The sequence below is a fragment of the Microchirus variegatus genome (assembly GCF_963457635.1).
Source record: "Microchirus variegatus genome assembly, chromosome: 15".
Lineage (NCBI taxonomy): Eukaryota > Metazoa > Chordata > Actinopteri > Pleuronectiformes > Soleidae > Microchirus > Microchirus variegatus.
The window spans coordinates 13,912,530-13,925,675 of NC_139816.1; the positions used below are offsets into that span (position 1 = coordinate 13,912,530).

General features: G+C 41.1%; 1 protein-coding gene across 1 annotated transcript in view; it reads left to right on the forward strand.

Annotated features, from left to right (window-relative positions):
- Positions 1–278: 278 nt before the first annotated feature.
- Positions 279–13,146, forward strand: part of myripb (myosin VIIA and Rab interacting protein b) — a gene marked incomplete at both ends in the record, with an annotated part of 98,698 nt that continues 85,830 nt past the window's right edge. The window contains one exon of the mRNA XM_083901546.1: positions 279–388. Within this exon, the coding sequence (XP_083757672.1) occupies positions 279–388 (110 nt within the window). The remainder of the gene's footprint in view (positions 389–13,146) is intronic.

A 13,146-nucleotide genomic window follows, 5' to 3' on the forward strand; every position in this document is an offset into this window, starting at 1 on the left:
CATGATTTGCATACAGTATAGTGCAATAGTGGCTTTCCACTGGATCTTTATGTCAGAGCTCTGTCAGTCGATGAAAAGTTATTGCCAGAGGTTTTCACATTCACCAACAAGTTGATTTAAGGTCTATTAATGTTTACACCAATACAATCTCTATATCTCTTCCTCCAGGGTTTTTCCTTGCCTCGGCCCCTCCTCCTCCTCCTCTTCCTCCTTCTCCACATCTTTCTTCTCCGATGTTGGAACAGCAGCAGCAGCTCATTGTGGCGAGGCCAGGAAGGATGGGACGGAAACTGGACCTGACGGGGCTGACGGATGACGAAGCGGAGCACATCCTGAAGGTGGTCCAACGGGACATGAAGCTGCGAAAGAAGGAGGAAGACAGGCTGAGGTTAGTGGGGAATATTCTCACAGCATTTTTTCTTTGACACACCTGTCACACAGTTGAGAGTTGAGAGGAGATAATAAAGAGGCGTTGACCTCTGAGCAAGAATGACCAGTTAATATCAGCGGTGCACAGCATTATATCACATCATGGCATGTGTTATAGCATGTCTTAGACTATAGACATATAAAATAGATTAAGATACCATGTCATGGCATGATTTTAAGAGTCCAGATCTCCAGTATCTGCTGATTTTGGACTTTTCAAATCATTAAGCTTCTAACAAAACAGACATAATTCTCCAGCAGTGTCACAAATACTCTTCTCCCATAAAACAGCAATAAAAAGCCCATTACTTGACTCGGCTAAAATGCTGTTGCTGATGTCTTATTTTACATTTTTACAGTCTGTGCATTTTATCCGTCTGATATGCGATCCAGTGATTTTGACGAGTTTCATATTTCGGCTCATCCCTAATTTATTTTTGCGTTGAAATTATCGGAGGAATGTGGAAATTAAGTCTTCTACATGTGTACTTTAGGCACTTAATCTTGTGCTGCCACGTTTCTACAGCAGCCTGAACATTTTGAAGCAGAACCTCACTATGCAAATAAAGAGCAACACCCTCCCTGGAATGTAAATGCCATCGTAGTTCCCCGACACACTTGGGAAAGGCAGTCGTGAGCAGAGGAGGAGTCCTCCATTTCGTCAGAAAATTAGATAGTTTGTACACCATGCATAGCATAGCATTGAAAAGGGGATGACTTTAATTGCAGATGCTGTATTTAATGCTTTTTTTTAGGTCCCCGTTCAGACCCTGGTGTTAACATCTGTCCTCGGAGACATGAGGCAGGTTGTGCTTAGCACGGCTGTTCACACCTGGACGTGTCTCCTGTGAACGCACGTGAGCGGATCCATCCTGACTTTTTATTCAAATACACACTGGTGTTGTTTCTGAGTGCTCTGGTTAAGCTTAGGGCTGAGATTTTAAAGCGTGGTTAGATTATGGTTAGGGTTAGGCATGGAGCGGTTATGGTTAAGACCGAGTTAGGCTGTGTCCAAATGAATGAAAGTCATGAGAGTCAATCAAATGCACCAACCTGTGTGTGTAACTCATATGGCAGTCAGTGTTTGTATTGTGTTTTCTGTGATAAGATCCGAGGATGCATTCACGGTGGATTTGGACCTGATCTCTGTGATCAGATCACAGAGGATGGATGTTTAGTCCAGGTCTGATCAGGCTCATACATAGACAAATGTGAGTGTTCATTCTAGCAATAGTTATGATGACATTTCTGTGTGTTTGCATTCAAGGTTTCAGTGAGTCAAAACCGTCCACTCTACAATTTCTTTTTAAAGGTGCATTATGTAATAAATCTAAAGCAACTGGCCATAAAATCCTCCTCCTATGTCCCAGAGACTCAGGAATAATGTTCATATAACAAACTGAACTCACCAACAACAACAGTACAGCCAAAATATTTGCATAAAAAAAATATATTTTGCAGACTGCAAATCACGTTTATGTTTTGAAATCATGTTTTGGCATGTGGCGCCACCTACCGCCATCTACCAATCATTGCAGTCAGTAGAGTCTCAGCTGCCGAGCAACCACGGGTTGCCAGTTACGTCAGAAAACAAAGCCTAAAAGACCTCTGTATTTTGAATTTGAATGTAATAACTGTTTTTGGCCACATTCTTTAAATGTATCTGTGTCCGTTGGTTGCCATTTATAATCCGCAGCAGTTCAGCGATTTATTTCAGAGCTTGCTCGTGTATTCTGTTGCTGTGTACATCTCATTCAAACGCGTCAATTTAAAGCGACTATATTGTTTCGAGCTGCAGCGAGGCTGAAAGAAGGAGGGCGTTTGTCTTTGGTTTCAGGTTGTGTAGGATGTTGTGTGTAGTTCAGGTGGGGCCCCGTGCCTCAGGACGCCTCTTTATGCTTCTGTGTCACAGCTCCTTACTTAACATTCGACAAGTGGCGGCCCGCTTCCTCCTGCTCACCTCGCGTCTGTCACCCTCCCACTCGCATGTGAAAGCTCGTCGTCAGAGGGAAATCAGATTGGTTGTGACAAGCCTCCGTGGGGGTTTGGCTATCAACTGTGTGGTCAGATCAGATCAGTTCAGTGAGTCTGTTTTGTGTTGTTTTAGCATGGACCACATCGAGTATTAAAGTATTTAAGTATGATATCTCCACAATCCAAGTGTTCCCTATGATTTTGCAAACACAAGTATGCGCCTTTGACTTCGTACCAGGCCCCAGAATCAGTTATATTGTTGTTGAGTTTGATGTCTTTGTTCAGATTGGACTGGGTTTTTGTCCTTGACTGGATGCCAGGTGTAATTAGGCTGCTTTCCCGTGAGCTCCGAACATCTTAGCTGCATTCTGAGGAGGAAAACAAGGTTTCCATCAAAAACCAGAAAGCAGCCTTTAGCCTGTGGTGCTGAACATGACTAAACTTTTTTTTTTATTCTCCAAGAAATTTGTGTATTCCCAAATCACTGCGCTGGAAAATGTTCCCCCACCAAGCTGTCATGAACGATCAAAAATGAATGCACACGTCTCTGGAGGCTGTTATTACTTGTTGTTTACTCCAGACAGATTCATGTAGATCTAATCACAGGCAAATATTTATTCGATAACAACAATCGTGCTCTTTGTGTGCGGCCCTGTTACGTTATTATGATTTGTTAGATGCTTTAAAAGCAACATTTCCAAAGCAGATATTGGATGTAAAGTGACAGTCGGAAAGCTTGTTTTATCTGTTCAAACTGTTGATGCGTTTAATGCAATCACACATTTTTCCTTCCCTCCTTTCTGTTTTAATTAGTCTTTTTACTGTCGCTGCTTGAATTTGTTTGTGTCCTCGCGACGAACCCTTTTTGACGTCTCTGTTTTCTCATTATCATTTTTTTATTTTATTATTATTTGTTTATTCAGAATAACACAACAGTGATTTAACTCCTTAATGAAGTAAAGCAGACTGGGAATGAGTCACTTAAGCTGATTTAACAAAAGTGCAGATAAAACATCTGCCTCAAAAAATTCTGCATAAGATACAATTATTTTGTGTCAAATTTAAAGGTGCATTATATAATAAATCTAAAGCAACTGACCGTAAAATCCTCCTAATATGTCACAGAGACTCAGGAATAATGTTCATATAACAAACTGAACTCACCAACAACAACAGTACAGACAAAATATTTGCATTAAAAAAAATATTTTGCAGACTGCAAATCATGTTTATGTTTTGAAATCATGTTTTGGCATGTGGCGCCACCTACCGCCGTCAACCAATCATTGCAGTCAGTAGAGTCTCAGCTGCCGAGCAACCACGGGTTGCCAGTTACGTCAGAAAACGAAACATAAAAGACCTCGGTATTTTGAATTTGAATGTAGTGACCATTTTTGGCCACATTCTTACATATGGCACCTTTAAAGTCTATTGATTCAATTCACTACTGATTATTTATTTCTAGATGATTGTGGCACATTAGATGTTGCAGTGAAAGAACAAAATCCCATGTGTCTTCCATAGGAAATGTGCAAAGTTCCTTGCAGTTGCTGGCATATGAGTAAGAATATGGACACTTGTTTACAGCAGATGGTAGCCGAGTGTTTCAGCAGGTAGCTCTTCCCCCTGTGAGTTTTCTCCTCCATGCATGGCTGACATTTGTTTTCTTCCTTGAATAAAGTCAGTCCTGCAGAGTTGTAAATTACCATATTGAAGGATTCATGGGATAATTTATAAGCCTCAGCTGGCATTTTATTTAAATGCTCCATTATAATCCCCCCCAAATGCTGAATAATAAAAATTGTTGAAACACTGAACTGATATTACCTTAATTCTAGCAAATACCTTACTGTCATAAAATTGTGAGTAAAATTGTGTGCAGAGGACTTTGTGATGACAACCTACACTTAAGAAATCCACTTTAAGTTTTAAGGTGGTCAGCTGAAGCTTGTTGTCCGCACCGTAATGTTTTTATATCGCTGATTATCATGTCATATTAGTATTATTATTATTATTATTTAAAAATGTATTGGAAATGCAATATTCATAATTGAGACCATGCCTACATTAACAGGGCAAGTAGTTTTGGGACAGTTGTCCAGTATAGTTTGTCTATATTGAAGGTTTTAGGTTAAACCAATGAATATTATTAGAATTGTGTGATGTTGCTTTACTGAATTTGACATAATAAGCCACCTCTCCACTGGTCAAAAGCCACTGGAGCCTGAAAGTACATTTTGATGTCACGGTAGGGAAAGAACAGTTCTAAAATGATAAAATTAATGAAGCCTGAATTTCTTTCAGCCGCCTCAGTTTCCACAAGTGTGTGCTGATTCACTGTCACGGCTCACTGGGACACTTAACCAGAACACCACCACTATTAATGACAACACATGTTTCTCTGGGACAAATTAACATGTGACACGGAAACTGGATAAGACCTCAGATACACAAACGTTGGAGATTTTCAGGCTCCATGCACAGCACTCAAATGTCAAATCTCACTATAACAGTGAGATTTGACACTGTTATAGTGTCAAATCTCTAACACTCATGTAAAAATGGCATGTCATTACAGTGGAGAGCACTTTTTTTTAAGTGGGTTCCCATTTTGTTTGCAACTTGTGCCAGGTCAGTTTTTTTCTATATCTGATGTTTTAGGATTATTGGTTGCAGACCCTGCAACACCCACAAACGAATTCATTTTTTTCTGTACTCATCACGTGGGTGAGCCATGAATTCACCATCCACTACGTTATTTTGGAAGTTGCAGAGTCTGCACTGGTCTGACTCTGCACCTTCTCTGTTGAATAGAGTGCAGAATAAATCATTAAGTCTTGGTAATTAACTCTCAGTTCACTCATTTCCACTTTTCAGGTGCCTGCTAAAAAGAAAAAGGGCTCCAGTTTGTCTCTTTTCCTTCTGAAGTGAGAAAAGCAGCACCTTTCTTGTACCTCCATGGTTGTTAGATATTGTTTGACTGTGGTGTTGTTATGTTGCTGTTACGTATTCTCCATGTCACGTCTCTTTCTTTTTTTTTGCTTAATGTTTTCTCCTAATGGCTTAAACTGTGAATGACTTGCACACGTTTTTGTTTTGCGATGTTAAAAAAAAAAAGTCAAATCAATCTTTAGGAACTTCTGTTTTCTCCTGCTCTGTTTGCTCTTGCTGCCAGGGAGCGAACGTGTGATTCAGCCAATTAGAGAAGGTGAGCAGCTCAACCTCTGGCCTCCGCTGTCTCATTATTAAGCAACAGGAAGCTCAGGGGAGCACGGGCGTGGGCCTACTTAACAAACCGCTCTCCAGAGGGAGAAATTATTACGGATAGAAATGTAGCTCTTTTACCAGTGTGTCTGTGTGAGCAGGGACAAGATGGCTGCAGCTCCAGCTACTAGTGACTCTTATAAGTAATTTGCTTCCATTGTTAGGAAGGATCTACTTTACATGTCTGTCTGGCAGGTCCTTGCATGAATATACCATTTACTGTACCTGGAATGCTCAACCCAAAACTCATTTCAGCTTTGACAAGCATATCTTTCTTTCTTTTTTTTAATGAAAGGCTCTGCATTTGCTCAGCTTCTTTATGAGTGTTGAATAAGGCAAAAAGATATGCAAAGTGAACAATGATCTCGAGATAAGTCTCAATTATTTTATGCACCTGGTCATCACACTTATCTGATGCAGGCTTTGGTACGTTCCTTTTTTGTGTGTGAAGGTATTTAGAATGCAGTCGTCTTTGTCGTTACAGCTTCTTTTCAGGTGATGAATCGGCAGTTTTAATCTGTCGGTAAAATCTTGAATGTGCTGTAATGAGGTTGTGAGTCTGGCGCACAGCGATGGAGATAATTAGAAAGCGGTTATTGTTGTTTGACTTTGTTTTAATCAAGCTATTTGTAGCTTTCGTCGCAATGGCGGGCTTGTATATAGCTTTTACTTTGGACACCTTGGTTTAATTTGTCTCTTTAGCGTCTTCTTGTCTCTCCTGGTGCTGTGTGCTGTTTGTTTTAGATGTGGGGCACTGTGACAGGTGTGCAGGAGTCGTGCAGGAAGGCCAGGCGAAGGTCACTCTGTCACAAATGGAGCTGACCTCTATTTTCCTTCAGTGTTTGTCCTCTTGCCTCTCTGTCTGGACAGAGTACAGTCACACGTGGGGGAGCTGTAGCCCCCGAATAGAAAGACTGGACAAAGTGTTTTATTTTTGAGCCCCGATCAAAGTCAGTCTGCAGCCTCTGCTTAGCCCTAAATGGCTCTTTATTCATGGCAATCGATAAAATGGAGTAATTGGATTTCACAGCAGAAGCAGTTGGAGGACATTGCACTTTGCTGCAGGCCAGTCCCTTTGGGCTGCACTGCCATCCCCTCTATTAAAATAGCACTAAATGGTGACCAATCAACTTCCACTCGCAGGCCACAGGCCACGTTGTGTCCAATCTTATGCCCGCTCAAATTTCAGCATGCAGTTTAAAGCGGACCTAGACCGGAAGTTCAAATTCACGCTGTTTTTTAGTGTGTATCTGCGTCCTTACCTTGTTTAAGGAAGCCCTGAAGGTTCAAAACAAACATTTCAGCCACTGCTGAGAACGTTGTGTTTTATTGTAATCTCGGGCTCAGCGAGATCTCTGAAAAAACCCGGTCCGGTTACGTAAACAGCGATTCTCCTGAACAGCAGATCCTCCTGCTCCGGGCACATCCAGTTGCGTACATTGAACCGCAGAAGAAGAATAACGTCCGTTGTGGAGGTGACTCTGGATCTGACTCCGGGTCAAAGTCATAAAAGGGACTGCGGCGGGGAGTCGTGACGAAGCTATTTTTAAACATTGTTAAAACAATGTTTTGATAATGAGAAGCAGTACATCCACCGTTCCAGAGGGGGAAGCTATGCTTCTGAGAGCGGATGTGCTGAATAGTACCGGCCAATCACAAGACTCTGTCTTCTGGGGGTGAGAGTTCACTCTGAAATATCGCGACTCAGGAACAGCGTCAGAAAAGAGGATTTCAATCGGCTCGTTTACAGCAACTAGGAGGTTTTTGACCATAAAAACAAGTTAATGTATGTAAGTAGACCTCCATAACTCACATATATGTGCAACAGGACCACTCTAGGTCCACTTTAATTTGTCTGACGTTGCTTCTCTAAATACAGACTTGTCTCCTTTTTTAACTTTTGTGTTGTATTGATAATGTGCTTCTCTAATGAGGTTGTTTTCCCAGACGAGCAAACTATTGACCCCAACCCCAATCCACAAATTGTGCAACTGGTCCCGGGTGCAGCTTTGCAGGTGCTTAAATGCCTCCATTGTGTTGAACAGACTTAAAGTACTCCTTTCTTCTCTGTGTCAAAGGTGTTTATTCTGCGCAATAGTACAGCGTTGGGTGATATTTTAACATGTGACGTTCTTTTACATGGGCTGTAAACGTCGGCCGTGGGGGATTAGTTGTGTTACGGCTTGATTATGTGTCTGAGTCATGTTGATGTGGATTGTTTTTGATGTGGAGGTGCTGTGCATGTACATATCGATCTCATCATCACTGAGTGTGCGTGTGTGTGCAGAGCGAGCAGAAAGGACGAATCTTTCTGACCTTTTTTCTGTATCTCATCACATTGGCAGGTGTAGTTTTGAGTCATCCCTTTTCTCCGTCTGCTGGTGATAACAACATAAGTGATTCGAACTGTTAACAATGGCTGCACTGATTTGACTTTATTTATCATCTTTTTCTTTTAAAAATACAATTTGTTATTCCTCAGTCATATGTTGATTTCTTGCTGTGTCGGTATACAACACCACCACCGAGTAGATGTTCTATTCCCGTCTAAGCTGCTGTATGAATGTTGTGGTGCCTTGACTTTTTACGCAGTGTTGTTTAATAATGTCAACCTCCTATGAGACATGACCGTGGTGGACAGGAAGACGAGCAGATAAAGCCTATAAAGGTCAAAGTGTAAATAACCTGCGTTCGAAATTGTTTATTTCAAGTTGTTAGCATGTTTGATACTAAATAATACATTGACGCTGACATTTTAAACAAAGTAGAAAGTAAAGAAAGCTGTTCAGCACCGTGATGCTTTAATTCGCTTCCATGCGTCTGTGTCTGATGAGGTGATGCGTACAACCGCCATTGACTCTGAGATTTCAAATTAGATTTTAATATGGCCCTTAGTCGATGATGTTAAATCTAATTAGACTTAATTAGGAGACAGAAATATAGCCCCGCTGACCATGGCAATTATACATGGGCATGCTTATGCATATTGTGTTCAGTGTCTCTGTCTCCGTTTCTCTCTCAGGTGCAGCAGCTGTTTCTCCAAGGAGAGAGCTTGACGTCATAGCAATAAAAGTTAGAAAGGTCAAATATCTTGTTTTTTTATATCCACGTATTAAATCTCCATATTCTCATTTCACAGCTTTTACAGCTACTGTGTAAAAATAACTAGACTTCTGAAGTCTCTGCTTCGTATTAAAGGTCCAGTGTTTAACATTCAGAGGAGTTAATTGGCAGACATAGAATATACTCACCGTGTCTTTGAATAAGAGTGTAATCGCTTTAAAATTAAATTTGTTCGGTTTCATAGCCTTAGAATAAGACTTGTGCATGGACTTACGCAAAGGGGCTTGCTTTACAGAGGCCGCCACCTGGCGTGGACATTTTTCAACAGTGGCCTTCGGGTTGTGAAGCCGAAGCTGACTAACCAAACAAGGGAGAACAGCTTCACCCACATTAACCTGATGAATAAACCAAGAAGAAGAAAGAGGAAATGGCAGAGTGGAAGAACGGAAAAGGCTTGGTTTGCACTGTCAAATTCACAGCTAACCAATCAGAACGAGTGTTGTTGATGACGTACAGTTCAAACATTTAACATGGTGCTGGATCGCTTGATTGTGTTTGTTTCCCAAAACACCATGTTGTAGGGGGGTTGCGGTTAAACACTTTGAGAAAAGTGTGTAAATCCATCTTCAAAATAGTTAATCCTCATCATTGATTTATTTCTTCACACTTGGTGTAAATCCAAATGATTCACACTTTGATCTCGTGTGCAAATACCTCACCAACAGATGTGAGTAATTATTACACTCTGGATAGCGTAGGACTTTTGTGGGTTTGTTTGTCTTGTTGTTCAAAATCCTGAAAAACCCCACGTGGGTTGTGTGACGTCTTCAGTTTGCGTGCCTGTGGGAGTTATCAGCCTCTCTCGAGCCACAGTAAAAGTCCTAAACACACAATGCTTTATGCATCTGAATGAGGAAGATCCTGATTTCCCCTGAGTGCTGCCGGCTGCACGGTTCTGTTGTTGTCTGGAGCTGCTGATTCTACGGGATTGACTGATGAGAAGGTGAAAAATAATCCGCCCTGGCTACTTGTGGCGTTCTCACTTTCATAGTTCATGTACCGCTCCAACATTTCCTGCTGTCTGAACACTTTCTCCTCTATAACCTTGCCTGTACAAAATGTATATAATGGCATTTAGCACCTGTGCACTGAGGGTCAATTGAAGGTGAATGGATCACAGTTCAGCTTCTCTTTAGATGAATCTGTTCACCATTCCACCTTTCCAGAGTGGAAAACCTACAGTAGCATTATGTTAGCATCTTTGCATTATATAGTATACAGAGTGTATTCACTTTAGGTTTTTGTAGACATTCCAGTCACTAATGCTAACCTCCAATTTTAAAGGTGCCATATGTAAGAATGTGGCCAAAAACGGTTACAACATTCAAATTCAAAATACCGAGGTCTTTTAGGTTTCGTTTTCTGATGTAACTGGCAACCCGTGGTTGCTCGGCAGCTGAGACTCTACTGACAGAAATGATTGGTAGATGGCAGTAGGTGGCGCCACATGCCAAAACATGATTTCAAAACATAAACATGATTTGCAGTCTGCAAAATATTTTTTTTAATGCAAATATTTTGGCTGTACTGTTGTTGTTGGTGAGTTCAGTATATTATATGAACATTATTCTTGAGTCTCTGTGAAACATTAGGAGGATTTTATGGCCAGTTGCTGTAGATTTATTACATAATGCACCTTTAAATTGCATGGACCAACACTGTCTCAGAGCTGTTTCCACCTTTTTTTTTTTCCAGGTATGCAGTGGCAAGCGTATGGAAATGTTAGCATTCATCATTTTTCTTGAATGGTCCTATTTTTTCTTCCTCACCCCCTTAGAAATGTTCTCACCTCCCTCTCATCTTTCCATTTAGTTGTCATATTCTTCCTGTGTTGATCCTCATTAGCAGTAGCAGGGTTCTGTTGAACTTGAGCTCATTAATGGATGAGCTGTTCTTCATGAATGATGATGGTTTGTCTGAATAATTTACGCACTTTACTAATCCAGTCGACTTCTTCATTCGGGCCAAAGAAGGCTAAGAAGCGCAGGACTCATTTACTTCCCATTAACCCTTATCTCATGCATGATCACTGGAGCGATTGAACTTTAGCCGCCGTGCTAATTTGGGAGGGTTTCTACTGTATTTCTTGCTTGTTTAGCAGAAAAGGTTCAAATGTTCGAACACAGTCAGTTAGAGTGAGACTATCTTTACAGGAGTTCTGTGCGAGAAGTGAAGGATCCTCTGAGGGATTACAATGAGAAGAGGGAGACAGACTGCACACTCTGTACAAGGTGCAGTCTGGCTCATTACAGACAATGAATCCTCCTCTTCCCTTTGTATAACTGCTGCACTGCTGGTGTTCTTAAAAACTCTCTCTATTCAGGTGATGTTCTCTCGCTGTTCCAGGTATCTTGTTCTTCCCCTGAGGTGTCTTTTCTGCCATCATCCAACCTTAAGCATTTCAATGTAGTATGCAGCAGCGAATGATGATGGGAAAGGGTGATGGTGGTTGGAATTCTCTTTCATGTTGTCCTTGAGAGGCTGGCTAAAGAATCGAAGGGTGCATTCACACCAGCCCTTCTTAATCGAACCCGAGTGTGTTTGATCGGATAGTCCGGTTCTTTTGGGGGGGTGAGAATGTGCAACCGAACTCTGATGCGCACCAAAGAAGCGAACTCTGGTCCGCCTTAAAATATAGGTTTCGGTTTGCTTCAAGTGAACCAAATGCAGGAAGCCGACTACAACGCTGAGCATTGTGGGTAAACGCAACCAAAACATACGCATGTTGAACGATAGCCGGGAGAAATGGCTCGTGTTCAGATGTGGAATGACAACAACGAGGTAAAAGCTCCGATAGAAATATGGTCAGACGAAAATGCATCACAACTTCTTGGAAGCACCCACAAAAAGAACAACGTTAATAAGCGTTAAAATGGAAAAAACTACACCAACAATATCTAAAAAAAATTGGACATGCTTTGAAGAAGTAGCAGTTCAGGAGACAAAAAGTTTCCATGGGACGAAGAAATAGACGCCATTCTCCTTCAGTAATTCATGATTCAGGCTGTCTCAATAATACTTTATTCAAAAGGTTTGGTTCGTTTCACTAAAGTGCAGTGTGAAGAGTCTAGTGGACTATTAGGCATGAAAACGACCCAAGTGTTGCGTACAAAAAACACAATAGCTCCACAAAAATCTCAATTGGACCCTGGTGGTTGGCTGCTACGTACTGTAGGTCTTAAATCCCATCATCCCTCTGTTAGAAGACTAGGGAAAACTAAAAAGACTAATTAAATAAGATAAATGCTTCACAGACGTGATTTTTTTGTGTTTTTTAGATACTTCATATCTTGCTCGTGTGTGTTCAGGTTTTCATATTTCTGTTATGCGATGGCGTTGAGACGCTCTAATTGACACACTTGGTCAGGTGGGTGTATCTCAGTGGACTTGATACTGCAGCTCTTATTTGTTCAGTGGGAGTAAGTGTAGACAAGCTTTATATAGTCACTGGAATGCATTTGAGACACAATGTTAATTGTGAATTTCAAGTGTAGTATGTAACTTTATTTATTTATCCACAGACTCGAGGTCCGAGGTTCGAGGAGAACCGTGACTAGGGTCAGTCAAGGACATTATAATTTCACTCCTTCACTCTTAGAAATAAGGTTTCCAAAAGGGTCCTTCTACAAGGGCTAAGGTTCTACCTGGAACCATTTGCTTCTGAAAAACCCTTTCCTGAAGAAAGGGTTTTTCAAGGGTTCTTGGTAACACTAATGGTTCCTGGAAGAACCATTTTGATCCAGAGAACCCTTTAAAACCCCTTTCCTGAATAAAGGGTTTTAAAAGGGTTCTTGGTGGAACCCTCCAATAGGGTTCCAGGTGTAACCTTTAAGCCTAACATACATGTATACATAGAGTACTTGAGTATAGCCGGGGCAAATGGGAACAAAACATGTAACTAGCACTTCCCCACCTTGGATACTTCAACAAGATTCTAAGAGCATCATTATATGCCACCTTCATCTTATTCATCTTTGCTTTGCTATAACTCCACCATAGATGAGCAGTAAAGAGTAGAGTACCCTATGTTCTGAAAAGAGCTATTTTGACTTCAGTATTTTACCTTTGTTACAACACTCAGCTCTTGCTCAGTTAACTAAAAAGAGGGAAACTTTCCTATTCTCTTTTGTCCTGGCAATCTGGCAATTTTGGATTCAATTTGATGTTATACTCAGCAATTGCTGCAGACCAGCCCTATATGGCAACATACTGTAATTAAATCACCAGCATACATCAGATGATTAACAAGCCTGTCCCCCACCATACATGCAGTCTTACACGATTGTAATTTCCTAGACAAATTATCCATGCATAAATTAAAAAGAACAGGAGACAATATCCCGCCTTGTCTGACCC